General features: G+C 40.9%; 1 protein-coding gene across 1 annotated transcript; it reads left to right on the plus strand.

Moving 5' to 3' along the window:
- The first annotated feature begins 1,222 nt into the window (after positions 1-1,222).
- Positions 1,223-23,678, plus strand: LOC146429167 (EF-hand calcium-binding domain-containing protein 5-like). The gene is made up of 15 exons (XM_085078368.1): positions 1,223-1,289; positions 5,017-5,172; positions 9,847-9,946; positions 10,657-10,911; positions 12,006-12,214; positions 13,427-13,583; positions 15,609-15,898; positions 16,535-16,707; positions 17,402-17,630; positions 18,333-18,485; positions 19,666-19,763; positions 20,515-20,768; positions 21,111-21,340; positions 21,528-21,624; positions 23,106-23,678. Exons 2-15 carry the CDS (start codon positions 5,068-5,070, stop codon positions 23,216-23,218), a joined length of 2,463 nt encoding a protein of 820 aa, XP_084934494.1. The 5' UTR covers positions 1,223-1,289; positions 5,017-5,067; the 3' UTR covers positions 23,219-23,678.
- Positions 23,679-24,236: the final 558 nt, after the last annotated feature.

Below are 24,236 nucleotides of genomic sequence, written 5' to 3' on the forward strand. Positions count from 1 at the left end.
TCAGAAAGATTTCCATAATTCCTGTCCACTTTATATAGCTCACACTTGACCTCCCCAGATGATGATAATTGAATAGAGCCAGGAACACTGAACTGGCAACACAAGCCTGCTGCCAGCCCTTTGCATCAAGAGCCTGTAATGATCATCAGTGATAACAAATGTGCCTTTGCTGATTTGGGATGATAAACAGGGCACTCCAGAGAGTGTTTCTGCTTGCTGCTGGAGTCACCTCTGCCTGGAGCTCACCCTTGCTCAGCCCTGTCTGTATTACAGAATTGTTCCTCTGAGTAATCATCCAATATTGGTAGGACATTGTGTAACTGCCAAACACAGCCCCTATGTTCCTGCTGTGGAGCTGTGGTTCTCCAGAGCAAACACACCCTGGGACATGAGATTGGGAAGGAATTTCCTGCCCAGATATTTGGTCTCCAGATGCTGAGGGTGCTCTGTGTACTATTTCACTAAGAGGCTCCATTTCTTAATTTATTTCATTTAATAGTGTTCAATATACATTAACGGAACATTACACACTGTTTTATAGTTTAATAAAGATAATGTACAGTTTAGAAATGTCTTAACCAGCAAGAGATAAATGCATTCTATGATGAATTTTCTCATTACTCCTGATATATTTAGAAGAAAGAAGAGAAAAATAATGCCCAAAGAAATAGCATGTCTGTGCTCAAAGAACTCGTTCAGAAACCTATATAGATGTTTGATGGCTCTTCTAAGTTCCATTATAGCAATCCAGAAGCTGACCAAAACATACTTTTGAATATCATCATCAGTAAAAATATTCCCATATTCTTGAGAAAATTACTATGATTTTCAGATTCCACTTTTGCAAAGCAGAATCCATGTCACCAGACTTCTAAGGCAGTTTTATCTGTTTGTTAAATGAAAAATCATTTCCTCCCTCACATAATTAGTTGTAAGTACTGTTAAAATCACGGCAATTTGCACCAACTTATGTCAAGAATAAATATGACTCTACAGTTCTGAATAGCTAAATGCAGATTCTCAGCAAGAGAAATGCAAGCAGATTTAGATGGTCTCTGTATAATCAGATGCTTCAGCTACTGTGGGATAACCTCAAATAAATGTCATCCAACATGAGAAAAAAGTTAATGTAACAGCACGATGTACAAAAATATGTGTACAATATGCAAAATCCCAACTGTTGCTTTCTAAACCAATATCCCTTCATTTTTTTACTAGCAACCCATGAAAGGAAGCTGAAAATCTTAAACACATTGGAAAAAACAGTAGGACTAAATAAGTTCACAAAGGTGAGAAATGAAATAAGAGCATCTGGTTCAGAATGGGGTGTTTATCACAAAGTATCAGCATTTTCCCTGGTGACAGCCCAGAGAAGTAAGCGAAGGGCTTTCTTTCTCCAGCATCCCAGGTAACTAGTAATTGTCCAGGTAACTGGACATTTCAATTCTGTCTTCCATACTCTGCTGTCACAAAACTTCCATCCTGGCCAGCTGGAATGTTTTGCTTTCCTCAGAGCTGCAGCCTGTGCTGCTCTTTGGGAAGTTAGTCAGGTTTTTAGGACACCCCTCCACATCCCTTTCTAGAATGTCAAAGCCCTGAATCACTTGTGAATTCAGACTTTGCTTGGCTGCTCACAGGAGGTTTGGTGTCCCACTATAGCCATTAGCCTGAGGTAATTAGAAACATGTTCACAGTATTGTTATTTCTGACTAAGTTCCATTAACCAGAGAAGAACCAAACCATGAGGAACTAGGATGAGAAGCTTTACCACTTTTGCCCTGCACTATCACTGGTCTGAACCATAAACAAACTGCAACAAGTCTCATAAATATTGGTGAAGCATAACCAAGTAGTTTTAAACTCAAAAGCTGTCATTGGGAAACATCAGAAGCATGGTTTTAACTCATCAAAATCATAAATGTAGTTGGAAGTTTCACCCCATTACTCTGCTGTTCCTCAAGCTGAAAACAACCAAATTGATTCAAACTATATTTATTGAAAACTGTCCAAGCCAAGGCTTTACCAACCATTTCTACCTGCAACAGAGCTGGATTTTATGGCTGGGTAATTAAACCTGTGAAAAGGGGTGTTTAGAATAGGAATAATGGCAGATCCTCATTGCAGCAGTGCTAGTGGGTGCTGTTATAATAATTAAAACCAGAGTATAAAGCAGCTGTTCAGAGACTAATTCCAAGCAAACATGTGTGATTTTTGTGCCTTCTTCCCTCTCAGGAGACTCACATGTTTGGTATTTTGCACAAAGATGCATTTTTATGGTAACTTGTTGAAGGTTTTTCTAAGCATGAAATGAGATATTTTTGAATTTAACCTCAGAATTATTGCATCTAATTAAGAAGACTATTGTGGATAATGAGAGCCCAGAGAATTGCTTTTGTCACTGCAATGAAGCATCAGTCCATAACCCCTGTGGTACATATATATAATCACTGAATGAATTCATGCTCCATTAGCATTAGAAAACTGTTTAAAATATAGTTTGTGTACTCTTTATTTTAACTCAATTAAAGATATGACAACAGAGATCAGAAGCACAAGAGACATGGATTGTCAGGCTGTCTGATTTGCCAGGAATGTTCTCCCAGAACATATTCTCTGATGCTTTTTCCAGTCCAGTTTTAATTGAATCAAATGATGAGGCTTTCATCACTTCCCTTGGGATGTGATGGGGCTGCTTCTAATCCTCAGCTACAATTTACCTTTGTTCACCCATTTCCATCATCCACTGAACCCAGAAAAAAGTTCTTTCTCCACGCTGGTCATGGCTCTTTCCCAGGTGGAAAGCATTGCTTTTAATGGACCTTAAAATTAAATAGAATATCTTTTTCTTCCTTGAATTCAGTGTAGCTTTGGGTTGCTTAAAGGCTGTTAGAAACTCAGCAGAGAGACCTCACACATCATTGTTGTTGGGGTTTGGGGGTTGTTTTTTCAGAAATGCAGAACAGTGGCTGTTATATTTTTACATTCTTAGTGACAACCTCGTGAGGCCTTTTATATGAAAAGCATTTAAATAGCAGAGAGCAGCCCTTAATAGTTTCTTTCACAGGCTTTGTGCTTTAACATACAGAACCCCCAGCAGTCTGGGACAAAGCTATTGACACCAAGGGAAATGCTCACATTGCCTTTGCAGGGTCAGAATCAGGCTTTAAAGGTGAGATTATTTTCCATGATTGCATGTGGCTTTCTCAATTTCTAGTGAGATCAGTAGGAACAAGAAGCACAGATCCATTGTTCTTGATGATAATGTGTTCACAAACTACACCAAGGTCTCTGGATAGCAAGAAAGAGGTGTGCCAGCTTTCTTTGGGGAGGTGTCAAAATCTCTTGGTTAATAACAAATAAATATATGTTAATTATGTGTACAGTCATTTACACATCAGCTAAGAAAAGCTTAAGACTGTGAGGGTGCTTCCTGCCCACATGGCGCTTGTAAACAGTGTCCTGTGAAGCTGCTAGACAACAGTATTAGTGCAGGAGCCTTTAGATGTGTCATCAAGGTGACATCCAAAACAACAAGCTGTTTGTCCAACCTGCCTCATCCCAACAGCCTTTAAGGTTCCTCTGTTGTGGCTAGCACAGGTCTTTCCCATGAGAAATCCTTTTGTGTTTTATAAATAAAGATAAGGTTTGGATGTTATTAAAAACAGTGTCCCAAGACTTGGACGGTGCAGACCTGGCCAATCAGGCCTAGGGGGAGGTTTTTGACTGACCAATCTGGGTGACTTTTGAAAACTCTCTATATATGATGAAATCAAAACAATAAAGGCCTTTTCCTTCTTGCCACTGAGAACTGGATTCTTCTCTCTGCTAGCGGCTCAACAGCGACACTCTGTCACAGGGCTCCAGGTTATAATAACCCCAAGAAGCTTGTGGATACTCATAGCCCCAGATATGCAACCTTATCTCCAACCTACATTCTCTTTTTACGCTGGAATGAAGAAAAAACTTACATTGCATTAGGAGCTCTGCTTTCCTACCAGCCACCCCTCAGGCCATTGCTTTTTTTTCTGCTCTTTCTCTCTTTCTACTTGTCCCATATATTTGGAAATTCTGCAATACAGACATGAATAATAATAACATATATTAATATTTCAGCTGGTTAATGCCTGTGTGGCATTTCAACAAGTCCAAGATGTTTTAGCACTTATGTCAGGTATCCATACTCTAAAAATGGGATAATGGGAAACGTTTTGTGGTTTGGAAATTCCTCCTTTTAACTCTATGGGCTCCCTGTTAGTGTGGTTGGCTCCAGAAACCTGCTATAATAATTCAGCACAGGCTCTGGGATTGTGGTTTGTTCTGATGGCCATTATTATTTATGTCATGCACACCACATTTTTAGAACCATATTGCTTTTGCTCATAAAAGCCACATGGCTATAAATCCAAAGTGTTAAAGCGTCTCTAAGGCTGGAACGTAAAATCAATCTCAAGTCAGTAGTATTCCCAGTGTCAGAGGACTTAGGTGACAGCAGCCTCATTTTCAAAAGGATCTTTCAGTTTTTTATTGTGTCCAACTGGTCCTCTAAACACTGAAATTGTAGGCAATGCTCTTTTGTGGCATTTGAGAGTTGAGTGACTGTCAGTTCTGCAAAATGTAATGGCTCAAAAGGCCTCCTTGGGAGTAAAGTCAGGAATACTAAGTACTGCAGCAAACCGTGGAGAACTTAAATCCTCCACAAGAAAATTGAGCTTAAGCCACAATATTTCATAGGAGGGATGTGATCCAGCATCTCTGAACCACTGAGCCTGATAAGTGACCTCTGGACCAGGAAAGGAACTGTTCAGGATGCATTTCTGCAGTGTTCCAAGCTTGTTTGGAGAATATTGTTTGTTCTGAAGGGAAGAATGAAGTAGGCACCAAGTCTGTGTTATGTTGGCAGATTAAATTACAAATTCTTAAATATTTCATTGCACACAATAGATTTTTAGGAGTTCAGCTAAAGGTGAAAATGCTTGAAGGAAACTAACCATGTCCACTACTGCTTTCTCTCCATAGTTTGTCCTTTCCTACACTGAACATGTTTCAAGTGACCAGTTCCAAGAAATCATGGAATATCTCTGTCAGTGTGCTGAGGACTTCCAAGAAGCAACAAAACATGATTCACAGAGGGAAATTTTTATTGCCGTCTTCCAATATTGTGATTATGAAAAGGTAGGCAAAGCAGCTCTGAGCCTAATGTGGGCATACTTCCAGTTTGGTATTTCTCTGGGTCACTGCTTGCTTTTTCTTTTTCTCAACTCTAGATACTCTCTTTGTGCTTAGTCAGCAGTATTTTAGAGAATAATAGATGCTGGACTATCATCAAATTCATAGTTCTTGGACACAGAAACATTCACTAGCCTCTTAACTGATGGCTAATTAGGAGCTGAATTACCTAAACTGATGACTTGAGCCTGAAGTTTGATGATTCTGGAGAAGAAATTAACCATGGACTTTAATTCTAAAAAATTACCTGTTTCCACAGCACACTCAGAATATTTGACTGCTCATTTATCTATTCAGCCACATTTCAGCAAAGATAATCTGATGTAGATTGACTTTTACAAATGTGCATATTACTTCAATAATTACATATCTTGCATTAATTATGTTGCTTTATAGGTCTTAAAGGCTTCTATCAATATATCTCATAGTTAAAATTTAAAATGCAAAATAATCCACCTTTACAGCTTCTCTGAGAACAGTACCATGAACTTCAGCCACAGTTTATGGACAGGAAATTAAAATACAGTAAGTCAGTTACACAGCTGGAAATGAAACTCAAAAGCCATAATTTGGTTTTCAGCAGCTCTAAACTCTATCTATCATCCTCTCAGTACACCTGCATCCCCATTAAAAAGCAAACAAAAAAGTGCTAGACTTATTAGAAAACCACTAAATAGTAGGAACAGAAGAATCAATGGCATAAACTATTGCTAAAAACTTGGGCTTCATCCCAAAAGCATGGTAGTTGTTATGAGCAGCCTCAGTTTGCCAGTTGCTGGCTACTGCAGAGCAAGCAGTTGCCCTAATCTTAGTTTTCTTCCCTATATAAATTATATATTCCACCCAGCATTCCTTCAGTGATGCTTGCAGCGCCTACCCAGAGTGAACTGTGCTCTACAATGTCATGCTAATAGTGTCATTACTGCCAGGAGAAAGGAATTACAGAGCTCGTTTCAACACCAATAGTGTGTTTTAGAGAGTAGCAGGCAAGCTGCTGTTTCAGGGATGAGGGAAGAAATGTGTCTGCTTCCCAGCGAGGAGACATTTCACTTTCCTAAGGCTCTGTCAAGAAGGGCTGTGATGGATCCTCCTGGCTACAGTGATGTATAAACCTGAGTCGTGTCTTTGCCACGCATTTCCAGAGGATCCCTTCTTTCCTTTCATGTCTTAATGTGACTTTCTTCCTATTATTTCTGTGGCAGTAATCACCATGTCCATGCTACTAATCCCAGTGGAATCTCAGAGGCAAAGAGCCAAAAATACTAACACAACAGGAGTGAGCAGCTATCAGCAGTGACGCCACTGCTGCTGAAAAAAACTGATCAGAGCACAGAGCTGTGGTTTCCAGGCTCTGAGGTAGCCTTGCCCTGCAAATTGAGTTCACTAAAGTGTCGTGTGGGCCACGCAGCTCTTTTAAACTTGGCCTGGTTTCTTTTGTAAAGTTCTACTGTACCCACAGGGGAGATAAAAATGCAAAGTAACCCAAGGACTTGTACCACTTGAATGTGATCCATTACCTGTAGAACCCATTCTGCAAAGCACAGCAAAGCAGTTGTTTAAGTTCCTAATTTCCATTTGTTTGGTAGCAGGCAGTTATTCCAGTCTGCATGGTGAGTGTGGCTGGCTGCCTCAATGAGCTGCAATTAGGGCCAGGGAGCTGAGAAAGCAGTGTTTAAATTACAGTCAAATTAGAAGGTATCCACATGATCATTATTATGATTTCAAATGCATGCATCCAGAAGGATGGCAGCTCAGTGAGGACAGCCTGGACTATACACTGGAGCAGAAACTTCCCAAGACAATCCCAGAACACAGTTGGATCACTGCTATAAGGCCCCCAAAGGCAATGGTTCTGTGAATTTTATGCTTATTGTCTCTGTGTTCACTTTTATCAGTTTCTTTTATAACTACACATTAATTTCGAGAGATGCTTCAAACCCGGGATTTTTAAATGAAATTGAATTGAGCCAGAGATTAGTTTTCAAGCTAATGAAGTCTGAGACACTCCTGATTATCTTTCTTGCAGTACAGCAACAACAAAGTCTGCTTTCTCATGACCTTTTCTGAGCGTCTGTTCTTCCCTCTTGCTCACTAACAAGCTCTTTGTAGGGTTCAGGATACACACATCACATTTCCAGAAAAACAATCAAGTGGTTAAACACTGACCTATCCCTGATTAAATGGCAAGTCTGGTTTAGTCTGTGTTGCCAAAGGAATTACTCATAGGTCACAGAACATTGCTGAAAACAGCTGAGAATCATCACCTGCCAATATCTAGGTGACAAAAAAATGAGGTCAACGTGTTTCAATTCCCTGGGCACTGAAGCTGCCCCGAGTTTTGGGAGGCTGTGCAAACACAGATGGCTCCCTGTTGTGGAGGGGGAGGCTGTACCTGTCCTGCTCACAAGGTGCAGCACGAAGGGCAGGTGGGCAGGAATCTGTCATCAGCCTCCCCAGTCACACACCAAGTGCAAAGAAAAGTCACCTTTTCTACTAAATTTAGGAACTCAGAAAAATAGCACAGCTGGGGAGAGGAGTTGGAAATGGTTTCTTGTAGTGCTCCTCTCTCTGTAGATGGCTGGGCTGTGATGTGTTCCTCCCAGGGTAAGCTGTAAGGAAAAGTGTCCTGAAATAACAGGGACCTCTGCTAAAATGGCAAATCTGTGTAAATTGTAAATGTTTAAATAAGTAAATAAATCCTTATTAATATTTGACAATTTCAGCTATTTTACCTATTTTATATATTTATATATTTTATATAAAATAAAATTATTGGATCCAAATAACAAAAAACTCTTCAAGAATTCGAGTTATCTAAATCCTCCAGTTATATTATTTTAAAAGGACAAAAAAGTAACCGAATCCCAGAACAGCATCCTTATTTTCTTTTTAATAATACTTCATTCATTGATTCCCTTTTTAATAAAGTAAAATTATGCATTAGTACTGCAAAGTTCAAGGCAACCAGCAAATGATTGTGACAAGTAACAGCTGAGGAAATTTGAATGGAAAATTAAGTGTGTGTAATGGAAATACTGAATGGAGAATCCAAATATTTCGCAGTGATCTGGTAACATCTTCAAAAACATGTTCTGTGTCTGTGCATCTCCTAAACGGATCAGAACCTGATCTGATACATTCAACTGAAAGACAAACAGCAAGAAGAAATGTTTGCACAGGGGTGTGCAAGGTATTTGTATGTTAATGTCAGAAGATACTGGGAATCAGGACCTACATCTTGTAAGTTTAGGGACAGAATTCTGTGATGACATTTGTTGCTCCAAACCCACCCATGGCTGAAATTCAACCCTAATTTCCAGCATTTTTTTTAACAGCAGGAATTAAGTTACCAGACTCTGAAACACTAAAGTTGGACCAGATGGCTTCTTACATTTCAGTTCTGTTCCTTTCTTCAGAATTGGCAAAAAACCTTGCAGTTGCCTGTAAAGGAAGGTGCTGCAGTACCAGCAAATGTGTTCACTTAGTTCCAGCATTAACTTCACCAGTAGGTGAGATGTGTATCTCTGAGTTCCCAAATCCTCTGTTTTTAACTATTGGTGCCATTCATTACAGTTTCAGGTTATAAACAATGCAGTCATCTTGAGCTAATTTTCCGAAAAGAACAGCAAAGTTCTTCCTTTATTTCTTTAGTCTAAGGGCAGGCAAAGTTCTCAAGTAATTAAAAGCCTGGTGAATTTTACATTTTGCAGTTTTTAATCTAAGAACAAAATGTGAAAAGGAAATCAATAATTCAAATGGAAAGCTACTCACGACAAATAATGAACTTAAGTAAATCTGTTTCCTAATTTACTTTATTTTACTAATGGGAAGGAGATTACAAAGGTGGCAGGACTTAAATAATGACAACAGGAATACATCATAAAATGGAAAAGTTGCAATCGTTTAGGTTTGCTTTACTTTTTAAACCCCACAATTTCCTGATTGGAAATGACCCATTTCATTGCCTTTTCCTGGGTTTATCGTCTGTGTACACTCACCCTCAGCAACAAGGATTTAATAAACTCTGCACCTTCCTCTGCACTGCAACTGCTGATACCTCTCACCTCTGTGGTCAAATGTCTGTGAATTTTTAAAGGAAATTAGGAGGTTGTCATAATAGCTCAGAGTTTTGGACTAATTATGTTTCCAGGCAGTTGCCAATACATCACACTTCAAAGGACATGATGGGGCACAAAACCAAACTACAATGAGCAGTCACTAAGGTAACACAGCACAGCCCATAATATATGAAAATTCTTCCATGGTACTGTCAGGCAATCAATATCTGTCCTGAGAGCATGAAATGTTGAAGCTTTGATCTTTACACGAAGATCTCTTTTGGCAGAACAGTTACAATTATCTCACTGTAATTTGTCAAGGACACGGAAGAGGAAGAGCCTGCAAAGTAAGATGTGTGGGGAGTTCCAGCTCAGCCCAGAGTAGAATTTTTGCCTCTGTGAAATAAATTAACTTCTTTGAAATTTGTAGTGATTTTCTGGTAATGGATAATTATCAGTCACAGGTAATTTTTGGCTAATGCTGCCCTTGTAATGCTGCAAATGTTGATGTAAGTCACAAGAGCCACAAGAAAAACCCAATAATTGTAATCTTTTTGTCTAGGTTGGTGTCTTGGATAGAGAAAAAATACTGGCCCTGCTGAGAGACTTCTATGACAGAAGCCTTGTGACTGGCAAGGGGAAATTCTGGAACCCCAGAGAGTGTGAGCACATGGGATGTTTCAGTTGTGGTTGAAACAGTGGGAGTCCACACAAGGTTGGATGGTTCAGATATGTTTTATAAGTGTTAACAGAACTGAACAGAGCCCCAGAATGGGCCCAAATTAATGCTGTGACCTATACACCATAATTTGCAAACATGTTTTGCAAACTGTGATGCAATGTTCAGAAATGTTTCAGCATCCAAAGGTTTTCCTTCCTGCAAAATTCTGAAGTACTTTTTGGGAAATTGAATTAAAGAGAGACTGTTTCTGAAGCAATTCTTCTTTCTTACTGGGCAGTATTAGAAGTTAATTTTGTGTTTGCACTAAAATACCTCCAGGCACACAGAAAGATAAAGAAAAAATGCAGGGAATCATCTGCATGAAAGTAAAATATTTTAAAGATATTGGACATTAATTAATTGCTGAGATCAAATGCAAGGCGAATTACATCTCTATTTCTTAGTGTAGAGAATGATGAAATATTTCTTTCAAAAGAAAAGAGGTGTAATATATAGCCAGAAGTGCAGATCTCTGCAGGCAAAGACATTATTCTGAAGTTTTGTGTTCCTGAGATGTGTGTTGGCAGAAGATACTTTCTGGTAGTTTGCATTTGCTTGGCAAAACATTTTTTCTTTAAACTTTCTTATGCAATACTAGGGAACATAAAACCAATGCAAACAATCAGATCACCGATATTTTTTCTATTTTAGGGCCAATAATTCAGCTGGAAGATATTGATCTTATGGGTTTCTGGGGAGGCCTTGCTGACCAGGAAGTTTGTGAGGGAGAGATTTTGGGAAATCTAGAAGGAACTGATAGCATAAGCACCAGTGTTACAGAAGGAGTTGATGAAAAAACAAGCATGAGTGAAGCTGAGCCTGGGACTGCAGACAGACAGGATGAAGCTCTCCCAGGATCAGACAAGGATGTGCAGGATAAGGACCTTCTAAATGACCAGGGTAAAGGTAAAAGTGTTCTCCTTTGTTCTGACAGCCCTTAATATTTCAATGTATATATTTGGACTAGTTTAACTATAGAGTGTTTTAAATCCATTTCAAAACCATATGAGTGACTTCTGAGTAGAGAAGACCATAAGCTTTGCTAGCTTCTCAGCATGGTGTTTTTTGCCAGAGCTTATTCCTCTCACAGGATGGCAGGTGAGTCACTTAGCTGATGATCTATATTCAAGGCACTGAGCAGACACTTTAATTCAAGTAGGGACTTTGTGAAGCAGCAGCATTTTTATAATAAGGAGAAACTTTATGTTCTGTTTCACTCTGTAATATTACTATAGCAAGACAGGAACTCAGCACATTAAATCTAGAAATTACTTAAATAGTTTTCAGGCTGTAACTGCCTATAGAGAGATGTGCTATCATCTAGCAGGGACCTTTTATTTTAATCTCTCACTGAGTTTCCAAAGGATGATCACACTTCATTGTCTACAAAGGCCCTTATTCTAGGAAGGCTGTGATCAGACAACTGTGTGTTTCAAAGAGGTATTTTCTTAAACATCCTAGAAGGGCAAACCTCCTTGCTAGCACTCTGTGAACACATGTCTCACAGTTTAGAACACTGAAAGGACTGGGTCTACATTGTCTGAACAATTTAGTGACAGACTTATTGCATAAAGGGTTGTAAAGCTGATGGTACAGCTCCCTGGTACCTACAGCTTTCTGTGGTAACTTCCAGTGCACAGCACTACTCTGTCATTCAGTCAGTCCCTGGATGTGCATCCTGTTTGTTTGGGATATGCAGTTCCTCAATGAGGTCTTTGTCTCAGACAGCCCCCTGCTGAGTAACAGCAATTCCAGCTCACCTGTAGTCAGGGTTTGACCTGGCTGTACAATGGCATCCATGCCAGACTGGATCTGAAGAGCTACTATTACAACAGTATAAGCAGATTAAGGCCTCTACTCAGCATGGAGTCAGTCTGTATTCAGCCGTAATTTCCCTGGATAGGAAGTGCAGGATTGAGGACTGTGTTGATAGCTGCCATGTGGTTGGCTTTAGGGCAACATTTGGCTTCCTGTGACACACTGTGCTTTCTGCCTTTCAGACTCAGGTCCCAGTGTGGCAGGGATTCAGAACCTTCAGGATTCTAAGAATTCCTTTGCTGCAAGCTGCATCACCCTGCCACATTTTGTACAGCTCATGGACAATTTTGTTGGTGAAGATGTTCCTCTGCCTACTTTGAAGAGGCTTACTGCATTTATCAAAAAAGAATACAAACAGACAGAAGAGGAAAAAATGAAACAACTAGAAAAAGTAAATATTGATAAGTTTTGCTGATCCCATGTGCAAACAAAAACCAAGCAAATGCCTAAAGACACTTAACAAAGTCAACTGTTAATCTCATGCTGGCAGAGCTCTCCACTTTTCAGCCTTGCATCCTCTATTTCTTCAGGAGACCTTTTACCCCTTTGTTTTCATACTGATGAAAACAAAGCCCTCCCTAGCCCTCAGCTCTGGAAGCTGACAGACTCATCCTGTAAGAGGTTGTCTGTCTGTCCTAGAGCCGGACTCAGTGAGACAACAGTTGATAGTTAATTGAGAAAGAGCCCAAAACATTCCATTCTGCTTATTCACCTTTATAATAGCCAAGAGCCTCATCTCTAACCTACTGCATTGGCATGTACACAGGAGGTTGTGGATGTTTGGGGAGGATTTTAAAACAAGTGTGTTTGGGTTTGCTATGTGCATGGCTGGATGTGAATGCGCACAGTCTTCTTTATGTTTAAGTTACAAGGTGTTCTTGTCATGTGTTAAAAAACCATATGCCTCTTCCTCATGCCCAGCATCAGGGTGCCTCATATCACTTCAGATCTGTTTTGTGGTGCATTTTTCTAGCTGCGTTTTCCTCAGACCTCTTTCTGGTTTCTCTCTGTGCTGCTGACCTAATTTGGATGAGATATTGGATCTGACGGCTCCACAGTCCTCACTGAACACAGCACACACTGCCAGTATTTTGGCCTTTGAGAGAATTCCACTCCAGCCAGTTATGCCTCTACGCTGAGTGTAGAGGACAAATGGTAACATGTATTTGCTTGGAGCCTACACACTTCGGGGCAGCACAGGCAGAATAACAGTGTACAGAAATATGAACTGTCACATCTCTGGCTGTCACTGACAAGGCTGTGGTTAGTTCTTGCTGGGGAGACATTTGTATTCTGGGAAACTTGCACTTACCTGAGCTGACCTCACCTTAAATCCAGCACAGGCTTCATTTGTTCACTGTGAAATAACTCTGCTGTGCCTGGTAAACTGAACTGTCACCTGTGTTTAGTGTTTCTAAGTATCTCCCAGGTTTCATGATTCATCTCCAGGTCTGAGTCATGTATGTACAGATTTGGTCTGGCCTATAGGAATGATGTGATTTGCACACCAGTGTAGTGTATGTCCACCATCAGTGTCCAGCAGTTACCAAATCAGCATCTGTGGCAAAGGAGTTACCAAACATCAACTGTTCCTCTGTTGCAGATTCACCACATGTCTCACATGGCCCAAAGGAAACAGCTTTTGGAGGCTCTTTTTGAAAAGTGGGACAGCAATGCATGTGGGTCTCTGGACCTGGAAGAGGTGATTGCTGCTCTGAGCTCATTTGAGGGAGGCATGGGAAAAGTGGCCTTAAAGAAGGGTAAGGAGACATCTCTACTCTGTGACAACAACACGGGAGGCCTTCAACCATTCACTGACAGGGCTAATGAGGTTGTTGCAAGCACTAGTTTGGTTTTGCAAGCAGTCATAAGCATACACAGTATGAGGTGTAAAATGGAAAAGAACAGTTACCCAGACCTACTTGTTAATGCATTGCTCCATCCCCTCCTCCTGTGCAAGATTCCCAGGCAGAGAAGTAGCCCAATGTTTTCATGACACTGGGATGTGTTGAAAAATTATTTCAGCTGTAACATGCAATGTATATATGTGATATGGCAGTGAAAAAACACACATAAAGCCTGAGGACACTTTTGCACTTCTAGTCTAGTCCATCTGTGTTATCCAGCTATTTTTAATAGATATATTATACTGTGCTTCCTGCAGGAATGTACCTCATAGGAGAGAACAGCTTTCCTTATGGGTCTCAAATAGCCTGTAGTTATCCACACTGTCGCACAGCTCTCATGAATTACAGAGCAACTCCCAGTCTCACTTCTCTGTTGGGTTATTTCACTGAATAAACTTAGCAAATTTGGTCCTTGATAGAATAGACTTGGGTCCAGCAGAAGTGCTGCAGGTTCACCTGAACCTGTCTGGCAGCCTCATGCATATTAACATGTGGGCATAAGGTGCTCTGAAACACTGTATTAGCAATTAAGAACATGTCTGCATGTGTGCTTGGGTGGAGAGGACTGTTTTTTTCATCTCCATGCTCGTCTTCATGCTGCTTGTTCTGCTGCAAATCACTAAAAATGGCTCACTTTGGCAACCACCAAAATCTCTTTATCCTTTAGCTCACCGGAGGCAGCTGGTGGGGTGGGGAGCACACCAGCATGTCACAGTTAATCATCTCCAGGCTGTCCAGCCAGGAGAAACTGTTAGTTTACTGCTCTCTTGTATTCAAAGCATGCCAGAACATACCATGGAAATATGGAAGGACACAGTCCCTTCCATGAAGGGCTCATAAACTAAAGGACAAATAAATAGAAAGGGAGCACAGTAAAATCAATACCACCTACCAGCAACATAAAACTATTTCTAGCAGCCTCAACCTAACCTCTCAAGGGTGTGGAACAAGCAGGTTTGGGGGAAGGGTTCACAGACATTGCACTTCTCCTGGAAACACAGAGTAAAAAGTGAGTAGAGTTATTTGATTTGCCTTGCACGGGAAAAGTATAACATTAGATATAATGGGGAAAATAATTCATTATGCTGTGGCTCAGTAGTGAAGGAAGTGATCATTAAATTTAATGTGTGTTTCTTTCTTCATCCCTTTCTTCAAAGAGAAGAGGAAGTGGAGGTGAAAATCCAAACATTTAATACCATCAAAACATTCTCCATCCTAGTCCTGTCAGAAAATCAGAAATTAAATTAGAATACTGAATGTTCTTTAGATGATGCACTGGATACGACAGCATTAATAGTCAGCTCTACCATCATTGGGGCCAGTTAGTACTTGCTACTTCTACAGCTAAAATCAATGATAATGAGAATAGAATGATTTGGATTGGAAGGCACCTGTAAAGGTCACCTAGTCCAATCCCCTGTCACGAGCATGGACATCTTCAGGTCCAACAGGAATTGAAAACAGGATGCAGAAGAAATTATGGAAGTGTCAGTCACAGAGATACCGTGAATGCCAGGCAGCCTGCGCGTTCCTCAGGCTGTGCAAGAGCACCCCCGTGAGCCCAGAGCCGGGGCTGGGCAGAGCCTGCACAGCGCTGGGACAGATCTTGACAGACTGGCTGCGGAGTTAACCAACCCCTGGAGGGAAACCAGGGCTGTGCGGGGTTCTTTCTCATAGGAGGGAAAGCAGGCATCTGGAAAAAAGGTTGCATCCAGTCTGGAAACTGGAGATTACCATTGACACAACTTCCATTTAGGAGTTAGCTGAAAGAAACCTAGAATGATGGACCCAAAGCCAGTTTAGGTCTCAATTCATATTTTGCAAAACTGATTAATCAACTAGATTTACCCTGCCTTATTTTCTATTTTTTTCTTCTAGCAAAGAAACACCTTTGCTCCCGATACCCACAGCTCAGTAGAGTGGGAAAGCTATCCCCAAAGGCATTCCAGACTTTCCTTGAGTTAATTGCTTCTGAGTTCACTGACAATGAGGATGAAACTATTGATAACTTGGTGAGATTCCTGACCACAAGTGTGGAACAAAGGGACACGGAAAGCTTGCAAAGCTCAGCCAGGAGGAAATGGCTGCAGGATATTCAGCAAGTGGCTGAGACCAGCGGAACAAGCATGGAACCAATGTACAAAGCAGTGTTTAAGGCCCTCTCCCAGGTAGGCATCCTTGCTCTGCCAGTACAGAAGGAATCTCATGGACTCTTGTGTCTCACTTATGGAAGAGCTGACTCAGATCCCTAGCTGTAGGTTTAGAGCTTCTGAAATGAAGCACACCAGAGTCAGTTTGGGACAAAGATGGTTAATTTGTAGTGGAAATAATTTCATTTTTAACTTGCAGCTGCAACTTTCGCTGTTTGTCCTCACCAATGAAACTCTCCTCAAAGCCAAACTTCTCTCAGGGTAGCTAAAGTGTTCTTAAAATATTGTCTAGGTTTGTAAATATGACAACTCTGGCACTTGTTTGGCTTTTTTTCTTAAGGAAATATCCTATTGGAGGAGAAATCCATAGGACTTTTACTTAGGCACAGGTTATAGTTAGGGATTATTTTTCTATTTACTCCTCCCCATTAGCAACAGGAAAAAGGAAATCAGTTTTCCTTGCCAATCAAAATACCACAGAGTGCACCAGGCAGACACAGCCACAGCAGAGACACAGCCACATCATGGGGTTGGTGACACACAAACTCAGTGACCCAGAGCAGCATCTCAGCAAAAACGAGACAAGTGCTAAGTCCATGAAATAAGTGCCAGTGGCTAATGTACAGCCTGTAATGGGAAACATTTGGTTGCTAGGACATGGAAGCCCATGGGGATAGCAAGAGGATCAGTGCATATATTGCCCTTCTGGAAAAGAACCAGCTCTCCCCAGAGCAGGGACAGGTTCTCCTGCGCTACGTGGCTTGTACTGCAGACGATGCTCCCTATGTCCTAAACCAGGTACTGCACAGAGACATGAAAGGAGTAAGGTAAGAAAAGCTGCAAATAACTGTTCCTTTTCCTCAAACTGTGTGGAATGTACAGGGCAGTGTTTGGGATGCACTGGAAACTGAGGTTGATGGAGTACTCCAGAGAGGAAATCTCCCAAGAGACTGCTGTGGAATGATCCAATATCCTATACATTCCTTATACTCTGCATGGTCTGCTTAGAACTGCTCTGCTTGGGATTTCAATCCTTTCCTTGGGGAGATTAGTTCACAGTCTAATAAATCTCATCCTTTAGCAAATGTCTGTGGCATTGGGCCTACATTTTCTTCTTTAAAAATTAATTCCCTTACAGCAGTTTACATCCACAGGATATTTTTGAGAACAATGCCTTTCCTTCCCTAGTGTTTATGCTATAAACAGCTTTCATGCTTCTTCACTTGTCATTTCCAAAAACCAGACACATTTGTCTCTTTAAACATTGCTTGGTTCTAACCTATTAAATGTAGCTGCTGCTTGCTTCTGTATTCCTTTTCATTCCATTCATTAGTTGATGTTTTTAAAATGTCCTAAGGATGAAAAGTGCCTATGGGATGCAAGTGGTAAATGTGGTCAGGGCATGGAGCTCACACCTTCCTTCTCTGATCAAAAAACAGGGAGAGGTCAAAGCTGCAGCATTTACTGTTTCACTAAAGGTTTTCTGCTCCTGACAAACCTCCTCATAAGCTTCTTTTTTAGCTTTGCAGCCGTTGATCAGGGACAGCCAATCCATGTTCCAAGAGTTCAGCTCCACGGAAATATTCACTTTTGGAACACTGACCGCCCTGTGGAGGAGAGGAAAGGTTCATTCCTGGTGCTGCCCCTGCGTGATGCTCGTTGGAGAGTTTTTGGCATTCTAGGACTTGACACTCTTCAGGACCAGTGTGAGAAATCCATCTTTCTGACCCATGAGATTACTTTCTATGAGGTAGGCACCATCAGAAAGCAGTTTGTTACTCTGACCTGCAAAACACTTGTGAATTTTACATGTTTGTTCTGAGTAAATGTAAGATGTACAACTAAAAAATATCTGTGGGTCCTGTTATGTAGTATATGGTGAAAGTGGTGTAAGAAGAGTACCTTATCAGTATCCTGCTGATTAGAATCTTGTCTGAAATTGATTATGAGGTATCACTTCATCAAAAATTTATTTAATCTTCTCCTGAATGGGAAGTTAATTGACCTTTTGTGCAAAGTCCAAAGATAGCAGTTTTTATTTCCTGAAGCTCTCAATCTCATATTTGTTTTCATTTCTGTAAAATTATGTGAAACCTTACTTTTTATGTGGTGGAATAATTGTAAGTGACAGCCGTCCGGATTTCTTTGGGATGGTCTTTGGGATCAGCCTGACTGTGGCTGCATCATCTGGACAGCAGGGAGCGCAGCAAGCCAACCTTACCAGTCCACTTGCCTATGTCCACTAAAAATCAGCTCTGTCTGGTTAAGGACTTGGCCGTGACTGGGTGCTCAGTGCTTCAAAGCTTTATTTGATAAGGGACATTTCACAGTCACTTTTCCGCTTTACAAATTCTGATTAAAGCAATTTGTTACAACATGAAAATTCCCCCAGCTCTTTTCTCCCAAATCATGTGGAATTGTCTGGCTCACTTGGAGGTTTCTCCTTTCACAGGGAGTTTCCCATGCATTCAGCAAAGCCTACCACCACATCTGCATGCGGCAAAATGTCCTACAAGTGGCTGTCACTGCTCTGGACTGGCTGTATCCCAGAACACCCAGCATCCACACTGTCACAGTGTATCTGGTGGTACCTGGCAAAGACAAGGTACTGCAGAGAAAAGGTCTGTACTTGTCAGGGGCTGAAAGGCTGCTTTAGAGAGGACGTGCCATCTCCAGCTGCCTGTGTTTTCCCAGTGGTTTTATCATTAAAACTGAAGCCTGCCTGAGATTCTTGTGCCTGCCTGTGCAACAAAAGGGCTACAAAGGTAGAGAGGGAAGATTCCCTCTGTAAAGGAGACTTCTCTTCATTCTTTTCACCCTCTCACATAAAGGAATTCAAGAGACCTGCTAGTATAACCCTTTCTCCAAAGGAAAAGGGAATATTCTCCTACTTCAGTGCTCACTGCTGCATAGCAACCAATAGAGCAAAACCCCACACCCATCCATCCATCCATCCATCCATAGCTTTGCTGTCTGGGGCTTCCACAAAGGGAAATGCTCCTCTTTGGAGATTCTCTAAATGTCAAAATTACGGTATTTTATAGGGACAAGAGAATGTTCCAGCTAATGTATTAGCTCTTCGTTCTGAACTTATGTCAGCAGCCAAGATGTAAATAAAGCTCAGGAAGTGACTGGTTCCCAATTAGCCAGCTTGTAAAGGCAGCCCTGCTCTGTGCAGGTCATATTCCAGTTGTTCAGCAGGCACTTGGGCCCTGGGAAGCTTGTCGCTTCATGTACCAGAGAGTTAAGAAGATGAAAAGTGTATGCAATATTTAGGACTGATCCCATGTCATCCCAAAGTCTGTATGACATCTGCTGCAGCCATAATTCAGCTGCTTCCTCTGATAAGCATGGTTTATGTTGTCAGTGTTCTGTTGTCATTCCAGGCTTGGCACTGTTCCCTTGTTAACTGCCTGATAGCCAGGTCACTCACTCCCCTCTGTGCTTTTCATGTGTCAAGGCACACTGACACAAACATGACATGAGAAAGGACTGCAAGAGGATGGGAAAAAGAATGGAAACCTCTAGGCCTGTGGGTGTTCCTCAGCATGGAGCCTGGGGTTGATTAAATAGTCTGGCTGAGGGAGGTCCAGGGCACATTCTTCATGTATCTCTGGGAATAAAATTAAGCATTGTTGGGAGATGTCTTTAAACCATCCCGTTGCTCTTGTATGTACATAGAAGTTTCCTAAAAGAAAAAAAAAAACACATTTTCTCCCTCTCCAAGCTTCAAAATATCTGTTCCTTTCTTGGATGCAGCTAAACCTCTCCTTTCTCTTTGACAGAACCACAGTTTGTGCAAGATGATCACCACAGATAATACAGGAAAAAAGGAAGTCCATAGCTCTCCTGTTGTTCTCCTCAGAGAGGAAAACCTCCTCAGGTAAGCTCCAGCACCTGCAATGGGACTGCTGCCCTCTGCTCCTTGACTCAGGCTGCATAAGGCTGACCCACTTTTCATGAAGCCCCTGGTGCTGCAGCCCTGAGAGTCTGGCTGCAGCTCTCTCACCATCGAGGCTTCTCGTGCATATGCACATGGCACTGAACTGTGAAGGGGTGAGGAGTATTTTCTCTTTGACTTTAGGCTGACTTAATGCTTACCAGCTGAGCTGCCAAGGTTTGCAGGATTACAGCCTACACTGAACTGTTTTGCTCTTTAGAATAATCAGTATTTTTTCCTGGCCATATTAGCCTCATTTCCTTCAATTCTCTGTTTCCTTCCACTGCCAAGATCCTCGCAGACTTGTCTTTTAAGCGTATCATCCTTGTTAAAGTTGCTTGAACAGCCATTTGCTGTTCCAGCAGCTGTTTCTACTTTTTATAAAACTCTCTAGAACAAACGTCAGTGCAGTTAGAAACAGCAAACTGCTTTGAAAGCAACTTTTGATAATTTCTCATGATTTTCAGCAATCACCTTGGCTAAGCAATATTGTGTTCCCAATGCTATTTTTTCCTTTGTGTACATGCCTTGAATGATACTTAGAGCTGTGCAGATTTCAGTTCAAGGAAACAAACTACGATTTAGTAATGTAATACCTTTATTTTAACAAGAGACAAATGGCATTTTATTTACATATGCTAAGTAAATCACCAAAACAAACCAGGATGGTAAAGCCTAGCACATTTCATTTCAGAGATTACCTGTTCAAGTGCACAGACAGTTCAGAGGTCGCTCTCACTTCTGTCTATGGAGAACACCACATTGCAGTGCCTCTCCATGACCTGTCAAGAGAAACTCTTGGCATATTTGATATCAACATCGGACAGCACAAGAAATTACCACCTCAGGAACAGAAAGACCTGCAGAAAATGCTAAAGATGACCCAAGCTGCCTGCTCAGAGATCCTGCGGAGGTCTCTAGAGGAAACAGAACCAACACACGTGCTGGGTATTGTGCATACGGACGTGAGATAGGTTTTCGGGGTGAAATTAGGAATCTCGGTAAAACTATATTTAAAGTACCCTTCCTACAAGTATGGGAAGACAAATACAAATCCTTGGCATATATAAACTACTCCCAAGCAAGTCACAGTGCTTAGCAGAGTAGAGTTAAACAGAATGGTCAGATTTTAACTCTGGCTCACAGGGTACTTTGTGCTGAAATCAAACATGTGAAGCAGGAGCCTTGTTGCCCTCAGGGATCTAGCACATAGACTGTAAGTCAAAAATGTAAGTCTTGAGTAGCAGATGTTTCTGAGCAGCTTCTTGAGAGGTTTGTTTTTGATTGCAGAGGCAGAACACATGGCATATGTAAGGCATGCAGGAATTCTGTTCCACCGGTTCATGCTGCAGGAGCTGCGTCAGTGTATCCAGAAATTCCATGCTGGGAGCTTTGCTGGAATAAAGAGCCATGCAGAACCCCCAGCTCTGGTACATGATGTAGTTAAGGCTGTGCTGTTGCTTTTGAATCCAGACTGGAAGGGCTCAGAGGAGATTGAGAGCTGGAGTCAGTGTAAAATGGTGAGAATTCAAATTCTTGAGTTTATTTTCTGTTCTTCCTCCTCCAAGAAGATACAGTGGGATTTGCCACGGGGGAAATGGCAGTGAAATAATTAATTACCGATAGATTTCCTGTATGTTTCTCAGACATCTTTCATTCTGTAAGCTTTTCACAAATACCCTAATTTTTTTGTTCTCTGCATTGCAGAAACTTGATGACAATTTGATTCAGCAGATTTATTGCTTTGATCCAACTGCTTCATCTGTGCAAGTTCAAGCAGAGCTGGTGCTGGACCTCATCAGTGGTAAATATCATAAACTCATTGTGAGGTTACCAGGCACAGCTCAACAATGAAACCATGTCAATGGCAACATTCAGCTGAGTGCTTTTAAGGGCCTTTCTTCAGAAATTACCTTTAATTTTACAATAGATTAAATAACAGACAAAGGGTCCTAAATATCTGCAGTCTTTTTTGGTCAATAGAAATCAACCTGTTAAATTTAGACTCAAAATTCACTGCCTTCAGGAAAGGGGAGCAGATCACCTTTGAAACCTTCCAGAACAAGTGATCTCATTGTAAACCTCCCGATAAGCATGAAGAATGAGGGTTCTTTTGGCAAGTAATACGTAAAGACATATGAAGAATGATGGTTCTTTTGGCGAGCAAATCTATTTCAGACCTCTGTGCCCTGCCCTAGGGACTGACCCAGCTCCAAACAGGAACACACAGCCTGAACCCTCCTCTTCGTAAACACCATCTGCCAAGTGCTTAATGTACTCATGGGCCATAGACAGGAGCTGTTTTTCAGTCTGTCTTTCTCTCCTTTAATGAACATGGGCTTTTTTTGGTGCCAGAGCAGTCAAGAGGCTGTTATTGCTATTTGCAATATCTCTGCTAAAGAAATTACTTGTTCTTGTTGAGATCTCTCTCTTCATGATCTAATACCAGTCTGAGAGGCCTGTTAAAAACCAAACGTGGACAAGAGTTATTACTTTAGCTGGGGATATTTATCAACAATACCCTGCCTGCTGATAAAGAGTAAACACTTGAGGCAGTCATAGCTTGTTTTCATGTGTTCTCCTCATATATATTAAGTTAATTCTCTGGAAAGAACAAAGCAGGCCTAGAGAATTCATTTCTCCTACAGTTAGGGATGCAGGTTTAATTAGATTTTAAAAGTGTAGCTTTGGCAAGCTGCTGCTATCCTAGGAAAGGTTGGTTTCCTAAGATGGAACCTTTCCTGAGAGAGCTGTGCAGGTATAACTCACAGTTATGGGAATTTCTTTAAAATGAGCACCAGGTAATGTCCATATGTTCCATATCTGTGTGCTGTAATATAGAACAGAGCACAAAACAACCTGCACAAAACAACAGCTTTAAGGACAGAGTAACTTTTATGGCATGGTTTTGTAGTGACTTTTAATAGCATTTAGTTAAAGCTTTGAAGGGTATTACTCTTAAAACAAACATAAGTTTGGATTAAAAAAACCACTTTTCTCATTGCATTTTTAATTATCAAATATTTAGCATTAAAATATAGGAGAGCACTTTGTGCAACAGGGCATCCACCACAAAACAAGATAAATTATAATAGAAAGTTAGCACTTGACAGGTCACTGTCACGATAAAGCTGTGTGTTTTTCAAATCATCACCATTCCTGGAATTTCTGGACTCGGGGAAAACTAATGAGGGGATGATCTTCTGTTCTTGTGGCAACACTGTTCATGGTTTTGACTTTCCCTGCTGTATTTATGGCTGGTTTTTTGGGAATTTTTTGTTCCAGGTGTCCCTCAAGCAGCAGAGTGGCAGCAGGACTCTGCTCCAGCTGAATACCTGCACCAGTGGCTTCAAACCTGCCTGGCGCTTGCAGAGCTCACAAAGAGCCACCAACACTGAAGAAAACCATCCTTAGCCCCTTTTGGCAACTAGTTCTAGTGTGCCTCCATTAAATATCTTAATTTCTCACCTAACCCTAGTGATTCTGGTGTCTAACATATTTTATTAAATTAAGTGTTGGATTTCTATTTTTTATGCATAGCCTCTAGTATATGTTGTTAAGATGGCTGAAATCTGCTAGAGATTAATAGTTAAAATGATAGGGAGTCTGTTAAGGATTATCAAGAAAAAAGCAATAGAAACATTAAATGAAAGAATTTTGCCAGTATAGCTACTGAATTTTAAAGGCCTAATTAAAGTTTTGGGGGTTTAATTAATTCTGACAGGAAAAAGAGAAGCAGGGACATCTTTATGGCTCCCAAGGTACAATGCTTATTAATGATACAGCAAAAAATTTCAAGGTTCAGTCACCTTCAATGACTTTTTAGGAGTAATTTTAAATAAAGGTTGTTAATCAGCATTTTGTAATGTTCTTCTGAACACACTGCAGAAAAGCCCAACACTATTAATATAACACAAAAAGCTTTCTTATTGGGATAAAGCATGAGATTACAGCAACTGCACCGTCTGCAGCAAGATTTCATCTTTCCAATAACATCCCTTTTGGAAGAATCAAGTTTTTTAATAACATTTTGGGAAATTAAACTCTTCTTTCAGTCTTCAGCGAGTAACAAGTGACATGTCAGTGATGGCTGGGGGGGATGCTGTGGCTCCTGAGCCACAGCCCAGGTGCCACCGAATCTGCGGGCAAAAAAAACCCCTCCAACAACATTTTTAATGTTAGAAAGTCAAAGCATTACTTTATTATCTGGATGTTGTTCTGGTCAGGATATGCCACAGAAATCATCTCATCCACACACACAGACCGGCTGTGCAGAGAGAATCATTCCATGATACATAGCTTTTACCCAATTTCTCAGGTATTTTATACAGTAAAAATACATAGGAAAGTATTGGGTCAGTGTTCATTGGTTTAAAGTTGAGCAAACTCCCAGTATTCAGTTTCCCATTGGATCTG

Source organism: Lichenostomus cassidix, chromosome 19, assembly GCF_008360975.1.
Source record: "Lichenostomus cassidix isolate B80296 chromosome 19, HeHo_3.0, whole genome shotgun sequence".
Taxonomy (NCBI): Eukaryota; Metazoa; Chordata; class Aves; order Passeriformes; family Meliphagidae; genus Lichenostomus; species Lichenostomus cassidix.

Bases quoted from the DNA above. Each gene is read 5' to 3' on its own strand.
- LOC146429167 (XM_085078368.1), top strand. From the start codon at position 5,068: ATGGAATATCTCTGTCAGTGTGCTGAGGACTTCCAAGAAGCAACAAAA. The intron at 9,947-10,656 runs GTGAGCACATGG...TTTCTATTTTAG, and splicing joins ATTCTGGAACCCCAGAGAGT to GGCCAATAATTCAGCTGGAA. The intron at 21,625-23,105 runs GTAAATATCATA...TTTTTGTTCCAG, and splicing joins GGTGCTGGACCTCATCAGTG to GTGTCCCTCAAGCAGCAGAG.